Source organism: Vombatus ursinus, unplaced genomic scaffold (assembly GCF_900497805.2).
Source record: "Vombatus ursinus unplaced genomic scaffold, bare-nosed wombat genome assembly UNPS02014779.1, whole genome shotgun sequence".
Taxonomy (NCBI): Eukaryota; Metazoa; Chordata; class Mammalia; order Diprotodontia; family Vombatidae; genus Vombatus; species Vombatus ursinus.
The window spans coordinates 26,585,136-26,610,290 of NW_020954557.1; the positions used below are offsets into that span (position 1 = coordinate 26,585,136).

Here is a 25,155-nt window from a genome sequence, read left to right on the forward strand (position 1 = left end):
GAAAATTAACTTCTCCACAATATTTCAAAAGATTATTTTCTTCTTTTAAATGAAATTTTAAGTTAAATTTGTGGTGTTCATGAAAAGTTTTTTCATTGATTGAGACTATAACTTGACAACCTCACTATGACTGAGTTCGAAGGAGCTTAAATAATACATTCTTTCAGAAACTGATTTTAGCATTAATGAAATAAACATATTAAAAGAAAATGAAACTGCTTGGGTTGGGTGAAAAGAAAATTCCTTGACATTTACCTCAATTCACTTATCAAGAGAAAAAGAGAAAAAATAATCATAATTATTATTTTCAATTATCAAAATACAGGGCATTTTCCTCTCTAAGCAATTCTACCAAATAACCACTGGCCCAACTTAGGTGAGTTAGGGGTGGGATTATTTTGAGGAATAATACACTATACATGCTGTTAATCACACTAAAGAAAAATTCTGTTTCACTTTTACTCTAGAATAACATCAGTCCAAAACATCTATCAAGTTATTTTAAAGCATAAGCAGAGAACAAGGTGATAAGACTGTGGGCATTTCACAAGATTGCAGAAGAGAATATTTTAAAATGTCATTCCAGGCAAGGGCAGTATTTTGGGAATCACTTTAGGAGCACACATTTGTCAGCCTCGGCAAAATGCCTGCAATACAAATACATTGAGGCTATTTTGTAATTTGAATTTCCTCAAACTCACCACTTACAAAAGAAGAAAATAATTAGAAAGTAAAACAGATTGGCAACAAAGCTTTCCTCAGTGGTTTTCTTTGAGTAGCAGATTAATATTGTACACTTTACATCTGTTATTCCTTTGAAGTCAAAGCTGTCGTTCTTACCTTGAACTATACACCTGTTTCTAAGAAATAGCTCAGCTGCTCTTTATGGAATTCACATTCCATTTTACAAGACTTAAGACAGTTCAGGAGCTGCCAGGGAAAGTAAGCATCTTAATGGGTTAATTTATGGGAATGAGTGGCCTTTCCTCTCTCTTCTTCCAGATATTAGTTTTACTATCTTTCTTAGCCAATGGGGTTCTGCCCCTTTTTTTAGTAGGGGACATACTGGCTTCCAAATCTTCAGCTGTGCTTTTTCTTCTTGGCGATTCTTCCACAGGCTGTTCCATGATAGTCCCACTCCCTCCATCTAGAATGTGCCTTAAAGCTGGATCCTCAGGGGAACAAACCGTGGTTCCACTTTCACTGCTGCTGAGATCTAAATCTTCTAAATAAAGGATCTTAGGCTGATGCATGCTTTTAATGAATGTTTTCTCCCTCTCAAGTTTTCGATTGGAGTGAAGTTCATTCATGTCCACTCCAGAGTCTAGACTGGTGTCATTGCTTTGGGTTCTTCTCCCCTTTTTCAGATCTATAAAGGAATGCCTCACTTGAGCAATTGGTTTTCCATCCAGAGAAACAAACCAGGCCCTGGGGTGTGGTGAGGGCTTTCCTTTGGACAGCTCTAATAGTGTCTGCTCTGAAATGCCTTGAAGTTCAGATGAAAATGGAGTCATCACAACAGCTTCATTCAGTGTCCCTGGAACAGAGACTGACTCTAATAAGCTATTGGAATACCGACTCCAGTCTGAAGTTTGGGATGGTAAGCTTTGTTGAACTTCAGGTGTAATTTTCTCCTCTCTTGTGGCAGGTGGCTGCAAATGAGAATGCACTGGCATTTTGGGTAATGTCTGGGTATAGTTTTCTCGGTTTACTGGCTCCATCAGTTGGCCATAGACTACCTGTCCCTTTCTGGGCAAAGTAGCTGACTTAGCAGAATGCAACTGTTCTGGAGAGTGAAAAAGGTCAGATGTTTGAAGGATGGCAATTGGCTGGCTATAGATATGCATCAGTTGTTCGGGTATATGAGAAAGCCCATACACTTCTTCATTTACTGAAAGATACCTGTTTTGTTCTTGAGTATCACCTGTAGATGGAGAGACATTGCTATTACTGTGTTTTAGTTGCACTATCTGTCTGGATGCAGCATTGTGCTCTAATGACTGGCTTGAGTTTCTTGAATGACTTTTCTGATTGGCTGACAGAAATGAAACTTCTTCATTGTAGATTTTAAAACTGTCCTGAGTTTTCACTTTAGGGACTCTGTCTTCAGGTTCTGACTTTGTAGAATCCTTTTTGCGAGGACTGTATGGGGAATTCTTAGAGTGGTACAACTGTAATCTGTCCTCAGTTTTTAATGGACCCTTCACTGAACTTATATGGTTTATGTGACTTGTTGATGTGGTCTGGTCCTTTTTAAGGACCTCGAGTCTAGTGGCATTTCTTTCCCTTTTTTGTGATCCACCACATTTATCCCTATTTTTAAAGAAAACACAAATAATTGTTTAGAAGTAATCAAGCAGAAAACCTGCTATTTAAATAAGAATCTTCAAAATAATATCTAGAGAAAAATTAGGGCATATTTGGAATATATCTATTTTATATTAGGAAATCATGCATTAAGGAACCAATGTAATCATTATATTTCTGGTTTTGCCAAAGGTCCACATTTACTAACATATCAAACATGCTGAAAGCAAAATGAGCAGTTTACAAAGAATTGTTCAAAATAATTTTTTTTCTGGGTGTTTATTAATGCTCACACACATTAATCAATTTTATTCTTACCTGCAATAACAAAGAAGAACAGCAAAAAAGCCAATGAGAATGACAACTGTACCTCCCAATATGGCTGTCAGAAATACCGTGTGGTAGGCAGTGATATCCTTGGAGACTTCACTTACAAGTGAACCTAAAATATTAAATATAAATATACTCATGCAAAAATGATTTTAACAATAAAACATTTATTTAGCACTAATTTCTCAACTATACTATCTCCTCTGACCTTGAACACTTCTGATATAAAATTTCTCATCTAACTTTTCTATTTAATCTCTACTATCTTCATTTCTTCCCTATTGTTAAGAAATAACAAAACAGCACACTGACATGCCTGTGTCAGTGTACGAATTGCACTAAGGTAACATTTAATATAAATTCACTGAGTCAGACCATAGCAGAAATGCTCTATCTACCCACTGACCCAATGTGTGCCATTTTCATAGAGGTCTATAAATGACTCCATCATGCAGTGATCTTATGAAAGGAAACAAAGATGATATAAACCGCTTTACTTTTCAAGGCAACTGATCAGGAATGATCTAGCCATTCTAGGTACCCAGATAAGGTTAAGAATGATTACTCTGAGCAGATAGATAAACCTCAAGTGCTAACCAAATTTGAGGGGGTTAACACCATCACCTCACCAGTCAGTCAGTCAGTCGGTCAATAAGCATTTATTTATTAAGCACCTACTATTTTCCAGGCAATGTGCTAGAGAAAGAATACCCATTAGGAGGGAGATTCTTCATAGAGGAAGGAGGAAAGGAACAAGCATTTATTAAGCACTTGCTATTTGTCATGTACTGTGCTAAGTGCTTTAAAAATCTTATCTCATTTTATCCTCACAACAGTCCTGGTAGCTAGTTACTCTGATAACTCCCATTTTACAAATGAAGAAACTGACGCAGACAGAAGTTAAGTGACTTGCCCAAAGTCACATAGGTAGTAAGTGTCTGACACTGAAATGAAACTCAGGTCTTCCTGACTCTAGACCCAGGACTCTATCCATTGTACTGCCTAGCTGTCACCAATATTTATCCATACCAAGGTAAAGCCACATAAACTCCTCTGTACTGCAAATGCTTATCCAAGTCAAGTGCTACAGAATAGTGGATTTATTTATGATTAAGCAAAATCTAGGAGTGGGAAAGAGGTGGAAATATGACACTTATAAGGAACACATCTCTTGGCCTCTCCTCTGCCGTTGTTCTTAATTACAAAATGAAGGTAGTGACTCAATTTTTTTTCCCATAGCATCAAGGCTAACTATTCTGCTTCCACAGGATCCCTAGCCATTTAAGGAAGTGATGTAGAGGTGCTCTAGTCCAAAATCCAGATAGGAAAGCAGTGGTCAGAAACTGCTTGAATGATAAAGAGGAAAGTAGGCAAAAGGTAGGCAATGAACATAGAAAGAAAGGATAAAAGTGAATAAGTAGAAAAATGAAAATGTATTTTATGTTCATACCAGTCAGCTCCAATTCCCCAGTGAGGAGAAAATTGGTCTTTCTTCATTCAATACTTATTAAATTTACTTACTTACTAAAATTACATTTTTCCCTAAGAAAGACCACCTACCCTTGAAACCTATTTTAGCCTAGTTTATTATGTTTAACACTTATTTTCAGTTTGAAGAAAATTTCCAATTCTGGTAAAAGACAGAATCTAAGGCAACTGACTTTTAAACTATTAGTGTAAATATAACTAATGTGATGTTGAACACATGAGCACTTATGCCAATATTGGAGTGATTTTTATCAATTCAGTTTTTGGTTTGAGTGTTTAAAGTAAATACGTCACAACATGTGTTCTTTGAACTAAAAGGAACCTTAGATATCATGTAATTACAAAAGCCCTCACTTCACAAAGAAGGAAAAGGTCCTGAAAACACTGGTAAATTTCCCAAGGTTATACAGCTAGTTAGTAGCTGAGCCGAGAGCAGAATCCAGCTTTCCTTACTTCTCCACGTTCTTTTCACTAGTTTATGCTAAAAGAAGAAGGAAAGTAGAACAGAATAGTGGGGAGAAAGCCCCAATCTGAGAGTCAGCATTTACATCCAGGCTCTGACACCTATCAGATGTATGATATTGGGCTAGTCAGATTACCTATCTGGTCCTCCAAGTACCGGCAACCATAAAATGAAGGAATTGGACTTACTGATTCCTAAGGTCTCTTACAAGTCTCAGTCCTAGTGGGGTGGGTTGAGTATCCTCTTACTACTAGTGATCTGCACATAGTAGGCATTTGATGAATGTTTATTGAACTGCTGAACAGAAATGATTTTTAAAATGACAAGCAAGTTAACATGAATTAAAAGGAAATGTTTTGCTTCTATTCATAGTGCTTAAACTACCACAAAATCATCCCACAAGGGATAAGCTGATAACTACATTTTAAAAATGAATACTAAAATAGAACTTTCACCTACTTCAGAATAATACTATATCTTCTATAATTCATAAACTCATCCTCTTTAAACTGATTATTTTAAATCTGTTTTTAGTTAGTGTCATAGTTGTCTACAAGCCTTGACTATTCCTCATGGTACTTGTATTAAAAATTAAATGTCTTGGACCTGGACTAGTAGTAATATCAAATGAAATATTAATTGCTCTTTTCATCAATATTTCATTACACTGGCAAATTAGGATTTGTGTATGGCCAGACAGCTGGGAAGACTTCATGTTATTTTGCATAAATAAATACCAAAAAGAGCCACCTCCTGGGTTTGGATTAAATAGCTTTTTTAAAAGGCTGACTTCAAATGATGAAAAGAAAGAATATACTTTTTGATCACATTAGGTTGATGGACAAATCTCAACAATTGGGCTGATAACTGTTGGCTTCACAAAACAATGTTTTTGGTTTTGGTGGGGATTTTTTTTTAGTAGAGATTATGTCTTAGTTGTAATGAGCTGAATCTTTTATCTTAGTGCTTTTTCTTCTCTATGCTTTTTATTGGAAACAATGTCAATATAAAGTAAGAGTAAAAATAAAACAGAATTCTTATTTTAAAAAAAAAAAATTAAGGGGCAGCTAGGTGGCGCAGTTGATAGAGCACCAGCCCTGAAGTCAGGAGGACCTAAGTTCAAATCCAGCCTCAGACCAAACACTTGACACGTACTAGCTGTGTGACCTTGGGCAAGTCACTTAACCCTGATTGCCTCACCAAAAAAAAAAAAAAATAGAAGGCCCAAGGAAAGCTCTCTACATAACAGATTATAAAATAATTATCTGGTAGAATGCCTTAGAGATAAATGAAAAATCTTGGGGTTTTTTCTAACCTTAGCAATTTTAAAATTTGTTGTACTCCTTTTTGTCACACAAGCAGATTTGAATATGAGAAGGAATTTTTTTTTTTACTTTTAGAATTCATAACTAAGTGAAATCTTCTTAAGACAGATGCCACAGAAGACTGACCAAAAGTGGAACAGGCAGCCTTAGAAGGAGCAAATACCCTATTATTGGGGTTCTTCAAGCAGACATTGTATTATTGTTACTGTTTTATAACTATTTCTGTTAACAATAACTACTTGACTGAGGTCAGACAGCTAGTTAGTAGTCAACCAAAGGCTAGAACCAGGTCTGCTTCCAATTCAATGTCTTGTCCTCTATACCATGATGACTTTTTTAATGTACAAATTACACTGAGTTTATTAAGTCAGATTATGTTCAAACTAAGATATTTGTTTCACCTGGAAATAAACAATCTTTAAAATGTGGCTTATTCATGAAGATTCATTAACAAGGAATAACCAACTTGGACAAATATAAAAATGATTTGTTAGCACTGAATTCCTCTTTACTTTTTAAAGTATTACCTCTGGTTCCAGGAAGTGGTGCTGCAATCCAGTAGCCTAAATGTGGAGCCATATATGTCCATACTAAATGATCATTAAATTTCTTGACCATCCCCAAGCCACGATTTGCCCAAGCACCTGGAAAAGAAACCAAATTATCTCTAATTAGGCAGGAGCCAATTTCAGAGCCTTTTACTTTTAAAGCATCTCTTTCTAAACACAATAGTTACACATATTTTAGGGTTGGTAGAACACATTTTCTGATATCTAGGATTAAATACATGTCAATTCAATATACCAAAATACTTTTTCAAAGAGTATTCTGAAAAATTTGAACTACACAAATGAGATTGGGAGCATAACCCCCTAATTTGAAAAATTTACCCTTGGACAGATGAGATAATGAGGTTTGTGGGAAAACTTTGGGGACTTTTAGCTATGCCTCCCAAAAATCCTAATTTATCACACAAATATTTAAATTACCCCTATTTAGATATCAGATGGTTATAGCTATGGAGCTAATATAGATATAGATCTTAGAAGTCATCAAGTCCAACTCCTTCATTCTGCAGAAAATAAAACTGACGCACAGAGGGGTTGTGACTTGCCCAAAGGGTCACAGAACTTGAAAATATCTGAGACAGAATTTGAACTCAGGTCCTTCTGACTCCAGTTTCCATGCTCTGTGCACAAATGCCACTTAACTGCTTATGTTTGGTCATGGTTAGACCAGCCAATCTATGTTTTTTGGAGATTTCAATAAGCTGTCCCTTGATGTCTTAAGGGGGGTGATTTGCCCCCTTGCTATAGAGTATATAACTAAAACACTCTAGATATTTATTTAAAGATCTTAAATTTACTATTTTGTTTCATTCTAGTAATTATATAAATTATTTAAGGAGATATCTTTCTAAGGCCATCTATAGCCAATGATGTTTTGCTGTATTAAAGGGAAAATTATATATGTATATTATATATGTGTATGCATGTGCATATATATACACATATACACATATATATATGTGTGTGTATATATATATATGCATATTTTTTCCTCCATAAAACTCAGTGATAAAGGGAGATAGGGGGCTAGTAATTTTTTGAGGGTGGAACAGATATGGAAAATAAAATGTTTTTCTTGTATATTATGTTATATATTCATAGCATTTAGCAAAAATATGTGCTCAATAAATAGCTAGTTTTGTAAAATGAATAATTTGCCATAATATTCCCTAATCAATTTATAAAACACTTTAACAGCCTAAAATTATTATTATATACTGAAAATGTGATAAAATGTATATTACTGAAATGTCATGCTATAACATAATATATTTTTAAAGATATTCAATGCTTCATAGAGTCCACATACCAGTTTTCATATCAAATGTCCAAGCAGGTAGAGCATCCCCTGCCTTTGCAGTATTTGGGTCTACAAGGGGGAGAGTAATTTGAATAGAACCATCCACATTTAGTTCTTTTCCACCAGAATATATAGTCACACATATTGCAGCAAGAGGAGTCAATTCAATGCTTTTAAAACCTAACAACAAAACAAAACAAAACAAAACTTTTTTTGCTTCAGAGTATCAAACAGTGTGTGTTAAGGTGCTGTGGAAAAGCAAAGTGAAGAATCAAAACATCAGATTCTTCTAATTTGTCAAAAGCTTTGTTTTTATCCCAAATAAGTACATACAGATCCAACTTTTATCCTTTCATTAGAGGAGCATGTATGCATATTTACATTATGATTCCAAATTAAAATGTTAAATTTTGAAATTCAGTAATTTAAAAAAAATAACAGTGGGTTATATTGAAACCTGATGAACTTTTCTCTGACATACTGCATCTTTGACCATTTTACTATCCATAGAATTGATATTAGTATATACTGAGATTTTAAATTCTAAAAAGGAATTAACAAAACATTTGCTAATATAGTTGTGACATTCTACTGTGTCAGCAGTTTTTTGATATTTTATCATAATGATACCTCTTAAAACTTTGGAAGATACATATTAGTTCTATACAGTAAGTAGAAAATAAGTTTTCCCTCATTATTCTCCTTTGATCACTCACACTGTCAAATAGAATAGCACTATATACTTCAAATATTGAAAATAAATTGTGTGATATGATTCTTGAAAAAAGAAAATTTTCAAGTATCTGCATAATTAGATATGTCTATTCAGGTGCACCTTATACAGAAAACTGATTTATATTAAACAGAAATTAACTTCTATTTTCTCACAGAAATAGAACTCTCTAAATTTAACCACTTTAGTAAAAATCATAGAAAGCATATGTAAAACAGTATTTACAGTTTCCTAATATGAAATAATATATTTTCTTTTTTTAGCTCAACTCTTGCCTCTTTTGCTCAAAAAGAGAGAAATGAAGTTTTGAATGTCCATAACATTGACAATTGTCTATAATGGAAAATAAGGAAAAATACCAATCACAAGCTAGAAAAAAAATCAATAATGAAGCAGATTTAATTCTTTAAAAAGATAAATGAAAACAAATATAAAATGTGATCTAGACTACTGACGTTGTCATACATTTTAATTTTTGGAAAAGTCAGGTATCTGGCTCTAGGAAGTTGCCCCTCCTTTTCCATTTTGGCTATATCTAGACAGTGCTTTCATGCTTTCATTTAAGCATAGCCTAGGGAAACTGCCCTACCACAACTCTCAGTCTATAACCAACCAACTAAAGCAGATGCGAAGAGGAATAGAAAAGAGGAAGAAAAAAGAAGAAAAGTGACTAGTAGGTACACAAAGGGAAAAGAAATGAAAGAAAAAAAGGCTACATATACAGCAATATGTCTCCAAAGTGTATAAAAGTAAGCAAATACATCAATAGTGATGTTCATTCATTTGCCTTTATTCAGTATTAAGGACTGGGATTTTTTTTCCTCCATGCCTTTGGCATCTTCACCTCTTTCAGGTACTTTACATGTCAATATCTAAACTCCCTGAAGATTATATTACCACCAACGCTAATTTCCTCATTTCACTAATTCACTTGGTCTGTACATCTGGTTTAACCATCTTTATTTTCTTTAGTATCACTGTTAGTGCCATATTTGAGCTCAAGCATGGTGGAATATCCTTGCTAGTAAAAACAGTTTGTTATAATAACCTTTGCTAAGTTTTTCCATTTTCTTCTGTTTGTTACTCTTTATCAATTTTTGTTAAATGTCTTTGAGATGATTCTGCTCAGTTGAGTCTCATGCCAAACTTGCTTTAAACTGCTTTTACTCTCCACTGCTTCTATATGCTTTATGAGACTATACTTCTCATAATTATCCATCATCCTTCTTTATAAGATTTTAAAAACAAGTTTATGTTGTAAACCAATGTTGTCTTTGGATGACATCTCTCTGCATACAAGAGAATCAAGTACTTGATTTCTTTAAGTAAGAGAAAGTTTTACTATAATTTACTCTAAAATATTACAGTCCCTGAATCTCAATTACATACAAACAAAACATTTAACTGTCTTATGTGATTTTACTGTCATTGTAACAATTACAAAGTTTGAAATTATTTCTTTAGATCCATGGTCTCAACAATGCTATTTTCCCCTATCATTATAGACTGCAAACCATTTGTGTCTTTTCATCCTGACCATGTATTTCTATAGGAACTTCAGCAAGGATTTAACCAAAATGTTAGAGGCCTTCATGAAAGTCTTTTTGAAAGTAATTCATTATTTATTTTTAACCTTCTTTTCTTCATTCACTTTGTTTTTTATGGTGCTCTTTGGGCATAAAAAAGTACACTGGAAATGAAATTCACATTAATTTCAAATAGAACTATAGCAAGTACTGTAGGGAGCCAATTGCACTTTTAGATAAAAGGAAGGCTGACAAAGATAATTTGATAATAAATACAGGATTCAAGGTGATATGAATTACTCAACTTCAAATATGTACCTAAGCACCACATCTCTACATTTACTCAAAAGTGTGAGTGATGTGCTTATGTCCTTATAATACATTTAAATCCAATGACAAGACTAAGAATAACATTGAATACCTGATTTATTAAGAAGAATTCCAGTTGTGTAAAGAAAATTGTCTACTTTCAGAAACTGTTGTAGCACTGTAAGATAACCCGTGACATTACTAATATGATGGCTGCTGGGAAGTTTAATTAAACCCTTTGGAAACTGTACACTTGGTTGAGATTTGGCATCTGGAAAATAAAATTATTTTTATTTAGCAAACTGAAATTAAGTAAACAAACCATTGAATTGGAAATAAATGTAAAACAATGCCATGAATTAGTATTTGTACATAAATCATTCTTCTCTAAAATTTCTTTCTTTATTTGTAAAATTAGGAAAGCAATAAAAGTGCCTTCTAAAAGGGAGTACAAAGAAATAATCTTTCCTAATTCCTAATTCAATGCAACTGCACATATCAGTGCTTTCTCGCATAAATGAAGGTAACTTGCAGTTTGGGAGTAGTTGGGCCAGGAATCGGGATTTTCATCAGTGTTGAGAATTCACAGTGTAGGGAAAAAAAGAAGCAACCTCTTTCCCATGCAGATTGTCAATTTGTCTGTAGCTTATAGTGTTAGAGAATTACCTGGGAGTACTGAGAGATGAAGTAGCTTATCTATGGTCCCAGAGCTAGTATATGTTAAGGGTACTACTTGAATCCAGGTCTTTTGACTCCAAGGTGGACCCTTTCTCCACTACCACACATTGCCTCTCTGATTTGTACTTAATGATCCATCAATAATTACTCTTATGTTGGTTTTTGTAGTTATACCTTCCCTGAGATCCAGGTCACTTCATTGTAGAAACTTTATTCTTCTTTGGAAGCAGTATGGTATAATGAAGAGAGAGTTGGCTTTGGAATTAGAAAGACCCAGTTTCAATTCCTGCCTTCAACACACTAGCTGTGTGACCATGGGTAAGTCATTTAATTTCTCAGGGTCCCAGGCAACTGGCTAAAACTATAAATAATAGAGAAGTCACCCATTTGTATTGGTGAAGGGTGGTCCCCAGATTGTAAGTTATTGCACATTGATAAAAATCACAGGTCCAGACCCAAACAAACCCCTAAAACCACAAAAATATCCTCTATCTGTGTATCTAATTGTAAATAGATAGCCAGATAAATAATTCTCTAAAGCTATAAACTATAGATAAGTTGGCATCTGCTTGGCAGGAGTTTGTTTCCACACAATGAGTTGTCAACACTGATGAAATTCTAATTCCTGGCCCAACAACTCCCAAACTGCAAGTTACCTTCAATTACTCTAGAATGCACTAATATGTGCAGTTGGATTGAAGAGTGGTGGAAAAAAAAGGGAAGAGACCCTAAAGGTTTTGGGTCTACCCAATTTGGCTAATCTAACTAGATAAATGTGTATTTGCATTGAAGAGCTATATGTTTATCATAAGTCTATTTCTCACCTCTGATAAAAACAATAATGATTTTCATACTCAAATAATGACTAAGAAAGCAATAGGTATGCACTTTCTTAGCTTACCTCACAAAGCAAAACCACAGACCTTTAAGAATATTGGATAGAAAGCTAAATAATCTGCATTGATATATTTGAATTTTAAAAAGAAGATACTCATGCATTTCTTGATAATGCCTAGCCTTATAACAATTTCAAAATTCAATTTAGAAATAGTTAGTTGTTTGGAACCCAGAACCAAGTTTACCTTGGAAATAGTGTTATACATGGGGTTTACGTTTTTAAGAAAGTTCACAAAAGCCTATTTAACTCACAGATAGATGGACCAATACTTAACATTACTGTAGGACATAAGTGCCATTTATCATATTGTTTCTACATGCAAACTCATTCAGATATATACTGTGGGACCCTAGGAACAGATCTCCTGTCAATGTAACCCCATCTCTTTCCAACTAAGCTTAGCTGTGGAAGAAGAGATTGTCTTCTCCATAAGCCACAACATGGGCATGGGGGTCCTGATGATCTATAGTCAAGAGAGAATGAAGGAGGGAAGAAAAGAGCATTCTAGACATCACTAGTATCAGCAATGAGGGTCTCCTATGCCTTTAGAAATAGTGGAGAGGGGACTTCCAGCTCAAGAGAATCATTTAAAGGTACATGGCATTACTTAGTGAAGTGTTTTTCTGCCTCTATTCAGAGCTAGTGGGAGACAGTATACTTGGGGGAAAATAGCCAGCTTACTATTTGGCACACAAAAAAGTTATGAAAACAATTTTTAAAAGCTTCCAACTTTTCCATTAAACTCTACTGTGTGGTTATCTTACATACCTAAGTCATTCCTCTTGATCCCTCATTCCTGAACATTTGCCACTTTAAGAATGGAGCCAATTTCAACTAACCACTTAGTATTTATTGTGCATATGATAAAATGTACACTATCATCATAACATAGATTTTTAAAATAAGCAAGTGTCAGTAAATATATCTAGTACTAGCTCTATCTATTCTGTTAGATGATTTCTTAGACCTAATTAATCTAGCTTATTAATAAAGAATTTAAATTACATAAAATAATTACTTTACATAATAGATTAAGGAGTGTTGTACTTACCAGATGATTTTCCAGTAACTAAAACAGTATCTTCAAATAGCCATATATTAGCTTGACTTTGAGGGAACAGTGAAAGTGTCACTGATGAATATACTGTGAAATGTAACACATTTAGAATATTTTATTAAGTTCAAGAAAGCTGCATCAAATTTAGTTCTGTTCCAACAGCTCTGAAAAGTGTTGAACAGACCAACTGTATGATAAGAAAGGCAACTGCAAACTCAGGAAAAACAAGAATGCAAAATATGATGGATGGAGGAAAAAAGGAAGATGAAGACAGAATAAAGAAAAAAATCAGAGTAGATTATTATGATGATATCTACTGAAGTCTAGTAGTTTATTTGCTGTGATATATAAACTTATTCCAAAGTACTTAAGGCATGTTATTTGACATAAGACTTCCTTGTGTGGAGTACATAAGGTACTGGACTTGGAACATGAAGACTGCTTTCAAACCCTGCACCTGAGACACTAACTATGTCACCCTGGGCACTTCACTTAACCTCTCTGTACCTCCTAATTTTTAAATGTGAAATGATGGAGTTGGACTGGAAGTCCTCTAAGGTCCAGGCAGAACAAAGCCTAATCAGTTTTGCACATAATATCCTTTCAAACACTTGAGGAAGGCTATTTTTTCTACTCACCTAATTCTTTCTACCAGTTCTTTCAATCAATTTTCCCATGACATTTATCATTCTGAATGCCTTCCTTTAGATAATATCTAGATTCTCAATATTCCTTCTAAAATGTGCCACCCAGAACAGAACACAATACTTTATTTTTCCTAATCCACACACCATATACCAGCACTGTCATAGCCCTCTGGATTCCATTGATAGGTAGGTACTATTATGATATCCCTTTTACAGTTGCTGAGACAAAAATACAGCCTCTTTAAGCTAAGTGATTTCGCTTTTGTTTCAAAATCTTCTGAAATGAAAATATAGTTAAAATTCAAGTTAGGTGGTATGGTTTTTGTTTCAAAAGTATTCATAAACAGCGATATTTCTGGCCCCATCCACTCAAAATGCAGCCATAAGAAAGAAAGGGAGCTTTACTAGTCTGTTAATACCTATCTAAGCAGCCAGAACAACTATATCAAGTAATTTGTTTCACTGTTTTTATTTTATTTACTTAGTATATAACTACCATGTACCTAGTACTATGAAGTATAAAAAATGATTATAGGATGTTTCTTGTGTTCTTGTATGTATACATGTAGTTGTTTCCCTGTTGTCTCTCCCATTAGAATATAACCTCCTTGAAAACCAGGACTGTTTTTTCCTTTCTTTATATATTCAGGGCTTAGTAGAATATCTTGCATATGGTAAGTGCTCAATAAATACTTGTTGACATGGCTTGACTTTAAGGATTTTATAATCTTGTTGGAGAAAGAAAACTAATTCTTGTGAAGCAATCATTAGAAATTCAAGAATAAACATATGGATTTTGCTTGTGATTTCACAGGTATAGATCTCTCTGGTGAAGAAAATCAACTAACACAAGTTATCACCTTGTCTGTAACTTGGAGTCTTAGAGAGTTACCTAGAACATTGAAAAGGTAAGTGACTAGTATCCAAGATCACACAGCTGATATGTGTCAGAGAGAACATGGCTTCTTGGCTCCGAGGTTGGCTCTCTATTATATCACAATTACTCGTAAGCAATCAAAAACAATATATAATTATACCCTACACTGTGTGGCATAGAATATAAATACTGAAGGAGATTAGAGCAGATAGAAATAGATCAATATAGATTAGTGCACTTAGAGAAAACTTGATGGAAGAGGTACATGAACAAGGCCTTGAAGAATGAAGACAAATATTTATACAGGTTGAAGAGAACTGGAAGGCATTTATACATTGTTTTAAACAATTTTACCAATAACTTGCACTATGCATGCCAATAAAGTAGAAATTACCACTTATTTCCCCGAAATGGACAATTTACTTGAATACATACTTTCTTATAATTAGGATCTACAGCTATAAGCTTTTTTACATGAATTTTGTTGAAAGTTTTTTAAAAGTCTTTTCAAAATAGCATTTTAATAAAACCATAATAGAGGGTAAAAATCCCTCTTGTTTTGCTTTAGACTGTCATTCAGTCCTGACATATTTAGGTTAGCTTTGTGGAGCTATATTCAGTTGACAAGAATAACGTGGATTTTTTCAAAGAAGAGGAAAAAGTTAATTAGTAATATTCTTAAAGGGCTTACTTGGCATTCTTCTGGTCTTCCAAGGTAATGGTGTTAGCAGGTAGCCATTTTTGTAAGCCGTGATAGTCAAGCTGACACCTAATTTATAGGGAACTTTTATTAACACTGCTCCATTGTTTCCAGTTACGGTAGAATTTGTCTTTGTGTAGTTCACATAGACTTCTACAACTGCTTGGCGTAGGTACTGACGACTGATGATATCATTCACGTGGACTTTCAGTAAAAACAGAGATACTAAAAGGAAAAAAAGAAGCCCGATATTAGTATTTAAGTATGTTCTATGCTGGAAGATATGTGTTGTAAAATACTATCCAAAATCATTTCTTGTACATTGGCCCAGAAAATTAATTTGTGGAATTTGAAATATTTGCTCCCATGTCTATCCATAATATATATCTCTTTTAACCTAACAAAAAATATTTGCCACAACTGGAATCTCTTTTCAAAAGGAAAGAAAGAGAAATATGGAAAGAATGATATTTTGTCTCCAAAAAACATGCAATTTTAAAACATTTCAATGAGCTACATAAAACTGTGTCAAGTTAATTCCAATTCTTGCCAACAAGGAACAGGGCATACCTCCACAGAAACTTGTTCATTTATATTTATGGCCTTTAAAGTACTGATTTGGTAATATTCTTCATAAGACCAAAAGGAATTTTCTGGTACTGAATGTGACAAATATAAGGCTGTGTTTACCTATGAGACAAAAGTATGTAAAAATAAGCACTGACTAATGGCAACAAATTCATTTCATATTATACTTTTCAACATGCATCTTAGCACCATGGCTAATGATGCTTTCTTTTCAATTAGTGGGGGAAAGAGTTTTACAATATTTTTTAAAAACTACTTCATAAACCATAGTTAAATGAAAATAAGATTCAGGGGAATTTGATTCCTTTAAGTATTTGAAAAGCTGTCATGTGGAAGAAGGCTAGACTTATTCTGTTTGGCCCCAGTGGTATCGAATGAGGTGAAAGTTGTAAAGAGGCAAATTTAGATTCAGTCAGAAAAAACTTCCTTAAAATAGACCTGTCCAAAAGTGGAATGCAGTACTTGGAGAAGTAAGGGGTTTCCCTTTCACTAGAACTCCTCGAGCAAAACCTGGACGATCACTTATAGAGTATGCTATAGTGAGAGTTCCTGTCTTACATGGATTAGCTAACTATTGAGATCCTTTCCAACTCTCAAATTCTCTGATTCTGTAAACAGGACAGTTGATTTAATCCTGACTACTTATATTACAGGATCTCACATTCATCTGTCACCTTACAAAGTATTTTCAACACAAAAACTCTTTGAGGTAGGTGATATAAGTACCATCATTCCCATTTATGGAGATCAGGAAGCTGAGTCTCAGAAGTCATTTGACTTACTCTTGGTAATTGTTATCTACCCTATTAAAATATAAAGTCTTTGTGAATAGATATTGTTTCATTCATTATACTTGAATTCTAAGACTAGCGCAGTAGCTGATACATAGTAGGTGCTCAATAAATACTTGATCATGTACACCTCATAAATGGCAAGACCAACACTTGAGTTCAGTTTCCAATAAAATTCACTGTTCTTCCCTTACTATGCTATCTCCCCCATAGTGATGGTGTAAGAGTGAATTGACCTTTGATTTTTCTTTAAAACCATAAAATAAACAAATTACTGACAATCTTGACCAAGGAAAACCCTGCTGGTAAATTTTTAGTCAACCTTACTTATTCTAAATATTTTATTGGCATAAGGTAGATTTTTTTTATTGTATGAGAATTGCTGTTGTTTTTAATGCAAAAGTAAAAAAAAATTGTCTTCCTGTCCTAAGGAAGATATAAGCCAGCAAGTTTGAAAGAAGAGCCCAGCTTTCATTCTTTTCATGGAGAAAAGAAAATGTTATGCAAAACAATGTTCTCTATATGCACATAGGAAAAAATTTTTGTAGTTACAAGATGCTTAATCTTATGTATAAAAGCTGTGGGGCAGCTAGGTGGCTTAGTGGATAGAGTACCAGGCCTGGAGTCAGGAAGACTAATCTTCCTGAGTTCAAATCTGGCCTTAGACACTCGTTAGCTGTTTGTGGCCCTGAACAACTCATTTAACCCTCTTTGTCTCAGTTTCTTCATCTGTAAAATGAGCTGGAGAAGAAAAGGGTAAATCACTCCATTATCTTTGCCAAGAAAACCCCAAACGGGATCACGAAGAGTCAGAAACAACAAAAATAAAAGTCCATGCCTACTTTTTTTCATCTAACAAAAAGTGAATCTTGGTTTGGAAGTGAATTGCAGAAATTTTTTTTTTCTTTTTTCTTTTTTTTTGGCTGGGCAATCAGGATTAAGTGACTTGCCCAGGGTCACACAGCTAGCAAGTGTCATGTGTCTGAGACCAGATTTAAACTAAGGTCCTCCTGACTCTAAGGCAGGAGCTTTATCCACCAGAAAGAAACTTATTAAAGAAAGAAGGCCTTTATGGTCAGGCCTTTACTGTGGGGTTTCATCATTCTGCTGGAACCTGCACAGATATTCTGAACATATCAAACATATACACTCCAAAATAAATATAAAAATTGCCTTGTAGAGCCAAATAGAAGTGATACTTGTGCTCCATTCCATTATCATAAATAATCAAGATAGGATTATAATTGGTTAATCTTAATACCCCCTATATATGAAATGTCATTACTGTTTTACTATTTTGTGTTGAGAAAAGATGTCTATGAAAGAATTTGGAAATGGGGTATGCACAAGCTCTCAACTCTATCTGTTCCTCCAATAATTTGATCTTACTTTTCAGACATTTATCATTAACTTGACATAGTATCATTGATTCATGCTAAAATAAGTGACATAAAATTTGTAACAATTTTAAAATCCATACAGCATTCTTTAAATCACTATTTTAGTATTAAATAAATTAGTATCATAAATAAAGACAACATTAAGGCTTTATTCAAAACTAAACTTTTAAATAGCAACTATTTGTCCAATTTAAAAGAATCCTCATAAGGGATTTTTAAATTTAAATTTTAAATCACCAAGGGGGAAACAAAGGATATGACCTGATTGGACTATAAACCAAATGTATTCAAACAAGCCCATTCATTAGAAGTAACATACATCCTATATGTCTGCTGTAGTTTTTCCCTTCATTTTTAGGCTTAAAAATTATTTCTCAGTAGACATTTTCAAAAGGAAGAAATAGATCTGATTAAAAGAGATAAAAAAGTAAAATGCATTTTGCTGAAAGGTACTATACACAAGGAGTTAATTTCCATATGTAACATACATGAACCAAATGGCAAAACATCTAAAGACTTAAAGAAAAAGATAAAGGAGGAAAGGGGAGAAATAGACAATAAAATTATAATAGTGAAAGACCTCAATGTACTGTTATCAGCCTCAGTTTATTTAATAAAAAAATTAAGGTAAGGATATGAATACAATTTTAGAAAAAATTAGATATGATAGATTTCTGGAGATAGAATTATTTTAATGGTAATAGAAAAGAGTATATCCACATGCCTGAGATGTGCTTGGCCCATTTACAAAAACTTACTATGTAATAGAACATAAAAACTTCAAAAACTAATGTAGAAAAACAGAAATATTAAATATATCATTTATTGGCCACAATGAAGGAAAATTATATTGAATAAAGGGCTCTTGAAACAAGGATTAAATGTTAACTGGAGATTAAACAATTTACACTTAAAGAGTCAAAGAATAAGACATAGAAAGAGTAGATAACTTCATTAAAGATAATGACATCAATGAGAAAATGTATCAAACTCTGGACATGCAGCCAAATCACTCTTTAGGAAGAAATTTATATCTCTAAATTTTTTTATCCAAAAAAAAAAGAGAGAGAGGGAAAACAGAGCAGCCAATTAGGGATGTAATTTTCTAAAAGGCTAAAAAAAAATTTAACTCGAACACTAAAATAGAAATCTTGACAATCAAAGAAAAGATTAATAATATTGAATTTTTAAAATTAAACTGATAAATTAATCTAGGAGTGATAGATAAGCCATTAGCTAATTTGATTTAAAAAGAAATAAGATCAAAATCACATTACCAATATTAAAAATATAAGAGGAAATTTCACAAAAAATGAAGAAATAAGTGATATTATTATAAATTATTTTGCCCAACTGTATGTAAATAAAACCAACAAATTAGATGAGTGAATATTTACAAAAACATAAAATACTGAAATGAACAGAACAAAATATAAAGACTTTAAGCAACATAATCTCAAGAACAATCCATAAATGAACTCCCAAAGAAAAGCCCAAGATCAGATGGCCTTAAAAATAAAGTCTACCAAGCAATTAAAGAAAAATTCATTTCAATATTGCACAAAGTGTTCACACAAAAAAAAGAGGAAAAGGGTGCCTATCAAATTCCTTCTATGACATAAACATTGTCTTGATACATAAACCAGACTTTAAAAAAAAAGAAAACTATAGACCAATATCCCTAATGAAAAAAATGCAAAAAATATAAATAAAATTAGCTGACAGGCTACACTCACAAGATTATCATAAATATTATACACTATTACCAGGCTAATTTGATATCAATAATGAAGGGCTGGCTCAATATTAGGAAAATTATCTACACAACTGACCATATTAATAATAACAATCAAAGTCATGATTTATCAACAAATGCAGAAGAAAAGCTTTGATCAAAATAAATCGCCTATTTCTTTTTTTAAAACTCTAGAAATATAGCAGTAATGGATTTTTTCCTTTACATGATAGGTAGTATTCATTAAAATATGATAGGGGCAAAGCAAGGAAATATTCTCTTACCACTATTTGGTACAGTACTAGAAAGGTTAGCTAGAGTAGTAACATAAGAAAAGCAGATATATAAGCACATATATATATAAGATATATAAGCACAAAGAAGAAACAAAATTTTCGTTTTGTACACGATATGATGGTTTACTTAGAGAACCCTAGAAGGCCAACTAAAAATTAAACAATAATTTTAGTAAAGTCACAAGGATGTAAAATAAATCCATATAAATCATCATTTTTATATAACAACAACAAAACCCAGCAGGGAGAGAAAAAAAGAGAAATTCGTTTTTAAAATATCTATAGAATATATACAATTCTTGAAAGACTTTCTTGGGAGATCAAGATAACATGGGAACTATATGAACTTTATAACTACAAAACAAGATTTATTATAATAAAGATAGACCTAAATAATCAGAGAAATATTGTTTGTAGGCAGGTCAAATCAATAAAATAGAAGTGATAATGCTACTCAAATTTATTTTTTATTCAGTGCAGTACCAAAGTACCAAAAAACTACTCTGTAGAACTAGAAAAAAATAATAACAAAATTCATCTGAAGGAGTAAAAGATCAAGAATCTTGAGGAAAACAATTGGGAAAAGCTGGAAAATAGAGGGGCTAGAAGTTCCAGATCATAACTATATTACAAAGCAGTAAGTATCAGAATGATTTGGCATTGATTAAAAAATAAGGAGGTCAATCAGTGGAAGAAAGTAGGTATACAATATATGGATACAATCCAACCTACTAAATTAGCAATTGATAACCTAAAGATCACAGCTACTGGGGTCACTATTAGACAAAAATTGCCAGATAGTAATCTGGCAGAAAATAGGTTTAGATAAATACCTCACACCATATGCCACAGTAATCTCCAAATGGATACATGACCAACATATAAAAAGTCAATTCATATAAACAAATTAAAAGCGCAAGGAATAAATTGTTGCAGAGTTATGAATAGAGGGAGAGTTCGTGACTAGTAAGTGATAGAGAGGATCAAAGAAGATAAAATAGACAATTTTGATTACATAAAATTAAGTTTTTTTGATAAATCCAATGCAGGTAAGAGTAGAAGAGAAACAGTTAACAGGGGAAAAACATTTTTGCAACAATTTCCTCTGTTATGTCTTTTCCAAGACATATAAAGAACAGATTCAAATTTATTAGTCATTCTCCGATTGATAAATGGTCAAAGAACATAGAATACGAAGTTCTCAAAGAAAGAAATCCAAGCTGCCTATAGTGATTTGAAAAAAGCTCCAAACCACTAATAACTAGAGAAATACAAATTAAAGCAACTCTTTGGTTCTACTTCATAACTATCAGATGAGCAAACAATACAAAAAAGGAAAAAAATGTTGGAGGGGCCATGGAAGAACCTGATTTTCATCATTGGAGTACATGTACTCAAAATTTCTTGTAATTATCAATAATCAGGTCCAAAACAGATGAAATTTGAGCTATTTAAAAAAACAAAAAACAATAAAACAACTTCAACAATCTACTTAGATTCTAAGTTGTATGATTGTGCCAAAGCTAAGCAAAAATTCAAGAGGTAGAATCAGGACACAAATTGCAAATATGGAAAAGCTGTTTCCTTGCCACAAAAATGGAAAATTTCATGGGAAAGAAACACTTGTTTTGCTCCACTGGAACTTGTTGTTTAAAAAAGTGATTTACCAAAATAAAGAAATGGATAACATAAAGAGAGCCTTTATGGTCTAAGGATATCCACATAGATATTTTTAAAAGGGTCTGTATCATTAAACTATTCCTCTCAGTTTCTTCCTGCCATCCAAGAAACCTAGTTGCTCAACATGATGCTCTGACATGAAATAACCCTCCTTCAAGATCTCAGAAATCTCTTCATGCTCATGATCATTTATGCTCACTTCACAAGCTCCCTTCTGGCTTTACCTCCCTGATCCCTTTATTCTCTCCCAGTACTACCCATTTGTCCTCAGGTACCTAGCTTTGTGGCACAGTGGATAAAGCACTGAGCTTAGAGTCAGGAAGACCTGAATTCAATTCTACCTTCAGACACTTACTAGCTGTGTGACCCTGAGCAAGTCATTTAACCTCTGTCAGCCTTAGTCTCCTCAAATGTAAACTCCCCAAGATTGTTGTGAGGATTAAATGAAATAATAATTGTAAAGCACTTAGTGCAATGACTGGCACCTAGGTACCTAACAAATGTGTGTACCCTTCTCCCTTCTCCTTGTGCTTTTGATAAGCATCAACCATATTCACTGTATATTAGATTTAACCTTCCAACTTTAAGAAGTGCACATCTTAGTAGTTTTCAGCTCTTGGTTGAAACATCATTCCTATATAAGAGTGAAATTAGAACTATAGTGACAAAAAGCTACATACGAAGACAAGTACAATATATTTAGGTTTGAAAGGGACTTGAAAGATCATCTAATCTAACCTCCTCATTTTACAGAGAAGGAAATTGAATCTCAGTGGGGTTAAAGGCTTTCCCAAGGCAGTCAATGGAAAAGCCAGGATTCAAACTCAGTAATCTAATTGAGCCTAAAGTCAGTGTTCTTTCTACTATACAGTAATGATCCTTCCCCCTTTATTAATTGCTATGCTGAACTGATCACCTTACTCTCAGGGGGCTGTCATGAGGTTGAAGAAGAGAAAATTTTTATAAAATTGATGTGAGATCTCTAAGTCAAAAATAAGGGGGAAATAGCATTATAATACTGCATAAACTTTAGAGAAGTGATTGTGTAAAACATGCATTTGTGTACTATTAAACATTAAATGATAAATCATATTAGTGACCATATGTCACTAATATAATAAGCAATTTGTATAACTAATTTTATCTATAAATAATTATAACTGAAGCAATATTTATAGATTTAAAGATATAATACTTATAATTTTGTATTATCTAATAATATTCCCATGCCTATTTATAGCCTTTATATTACATGCACAAGGAACCTAGGTGACACAGTGATATAGTACCATGCCTGGAGTCAGGAATTCTTATTTTCATGAGTTTAAATCTGGCCTCAGACACTTAGTAGTTGTGTGACCCTGGGCAAGTCACTGAACACTGTTTGCCTCAGTTCCTTCTCTGTACAATGAGCTGGAGAAGGAAATGTTAAAACACTCTGCCAAGAAAACCCCAAATGGAATCAAGAGGAGTTAGACATGACTGAACAACAAGAAAAAGTATATGGACATAGCAAATTATGTACTTGAAAGTAAATTCTATTGATTGTAGAGCAACAAAAAAAAATTATACATGAATGTAGAAACAGGGTCAGAGACTGTAACTATGACTTTATTGGCATAGAGAGTTCCTAGGTAAAGAGACATTTCACAAAAGCAGGTCAGTATCTTATCTTATATCTCATAGTCTATAGCTCACTGTCTAGTGAACTAAGAGATTCAGTGACTAGTTCATAATCATACAGCCAGTATCTATCAGAGGTATAACATGAACCAAGCCCTTCTGGCTTCAAGGCTGACTGTCAATCCATTATGTTAGATTTCTATAATGGAATGTAATTGTGTCATTTTTTTAAAAAGCAAATATTACTAACTCAGAGAATCTTGAGACTTTATGAACTGATATAGAAATCAGAAACAAAAAAAAGGTTACACAATAACTGTAAAAATTTAAGGGAAAATACCACTGAACATCAGTTCAGTGACTATTTTTACTTCAGAAGATGAGTAGTAAAACGTGCTTCTCCCTTCACAGCGCAGGTGGTAGACTAAGTGGAGAAAGAGAATATATTTTTAGATGTGGCAAATATGTTGGTTCTACTTTTGTATTCTTTATTATACTGACAGGTCCTAGGGATTAGGATTCATTAGGAAATGAAAGTATTATTTAAAACAAAACAATAATTATTTTATGAGTATAGGGAAAAATCAAATAGCCAATTTTAATCCAAAGAAGTGATATGAGAATAACCCCTCCCCAACTTCTCTGCAGGGATGAGGTTTTAAGGATATGGAATTTTATATGTAATATTTATCTTAGTTAATGTTTTATTTAGTTTTGCTTAGCATTTTTTCCTTTTCTCCAAGAGTAGGATAGGAGAAAGATATATTAGATAATGAAGACAATGTAAAAACAGGAGATAAAGACAATTTTTCTTTTTTAAATTAAATTTTATTTTATTTTCAGTTTCAGATTCTCTCCCTCTCTCGAAGTCCTCCTCCACCCACTGGGAAAGCAAGAAATACCATAATCATTACACGTATGAAGTCATGCAAAACATATTTCAGCATTAGCTATGTCCCCCCCCCAAAAAAAGGAAAAGAAAATAAAGTGAAAAAAAATAAGTTTCAATTTGTTTTTGTTTTTGGTTTTTTTTTTTTGTTTGTTTTTTGTTTTGGGGTTTTTTTGTCAATCATTCTATGTGTAGGTAGATAGCTTTCTTCATAATGAGTCCTCTGAAATTGTGGTCAATCATTGTATTGCTCAGAGTCACTACGTTTTTCACAGTTTATTGTCATTACAATACTGCTGCTGCTATATAGATTGTTCTGGTTCTGCTCACTTCACTTTACATTATTTCATATGTCTTCCCAGGTTTTTCTGAAAATACCCCTACATCATTTCTTACAACATAATAGTATTCCATCACCTTCATATGCCAGTCATTCCCCAAATAATGGACTTCTCCTAAGTTTTCAATCCTTTGTCATCACCAAAAGAGCTGCTGTACATCCTTTTGTACATATAAGTCCTTTTTCTTTGATCTCTTTGGAGTAATGGAATTTCTGAGTCAAAAAGTACAAATAGTTTTATAGCTTTTGGCATATATTTCCAAGTTGTTCTCCAGAATGGCTGTCCTAGTTTACAATGCCAGTGCATCACTATAACTATTTTGCCACATCCCCTCTAATACTTGTCATTTTTTCTTTTCTGTCATCTTAGCCAATTTGATGAATGTGAGGTGTACCTCAGAGTTGTTTAATTTGCATTTCTCTAATCCACAGTGATTTAGAGCATTTTTCATATGGCTATTTATAGTTTTGATTTCTTCCTCTGAAAACTGACTGTTCATATCCTTTAACCATTTATCAATTGAGGAATGTCTCTTATTCTTTTTTTTTTAATTTTTGGTGAGGCAGTCAGGGTTAAGTGACTTGCCCAGGATCACACAGCTAGTA

General features: G+C 33.3%; 1 protein-coding gene across 1 annotated transcript in view; it reads right to left on the reverse strand.

Annotated features, from left to right (window-relative positions):
• Positions 1 to 488: 488 nt before the first annotated feature.
• The window catches only part of FAM171B (family with sequence similarity 171 member B), a 72,597-nt gene continuing 47,930 nt past the window's right edge, over positions 489 to 25,155 (reverse strand). Inside the window, exons 2-8 of the mRNA XM_027866011.1 lie at positions 15,199 to 15,432; positions 12,978 to 13,070; positions 10,463 to 10,621; positions 7,792 to 7,962; positions 6,441 to 6,557; positions 2,626 to 2,749; positions 489 to 2,313 (exon numbers count right to left, since the gene is read on the reverse strand). Coding sequence (XP_027721812.1) covers positions 960 to 2,313; positions 2,626 to 2,749; positions 6,441 to 6,557; positions 7,792 to 7,962; positions 10,463 to 10,621; positions 12,978 to 13,070; positions 15,199 to 15,432 — 2,252 coding nt within the window. The 3' untranslated portion in view covers positions 489 to 959. The remainder of the gene's footprint in view (positions 2,314 to 2,625; positions 2,750 to 6,440; positions 6,558 to 7,791; positions 7,963 to 10,462; positions 10,622 to 12,977; positions 13,071 to 15,198; positions 15,433 to 25,155) is intronic.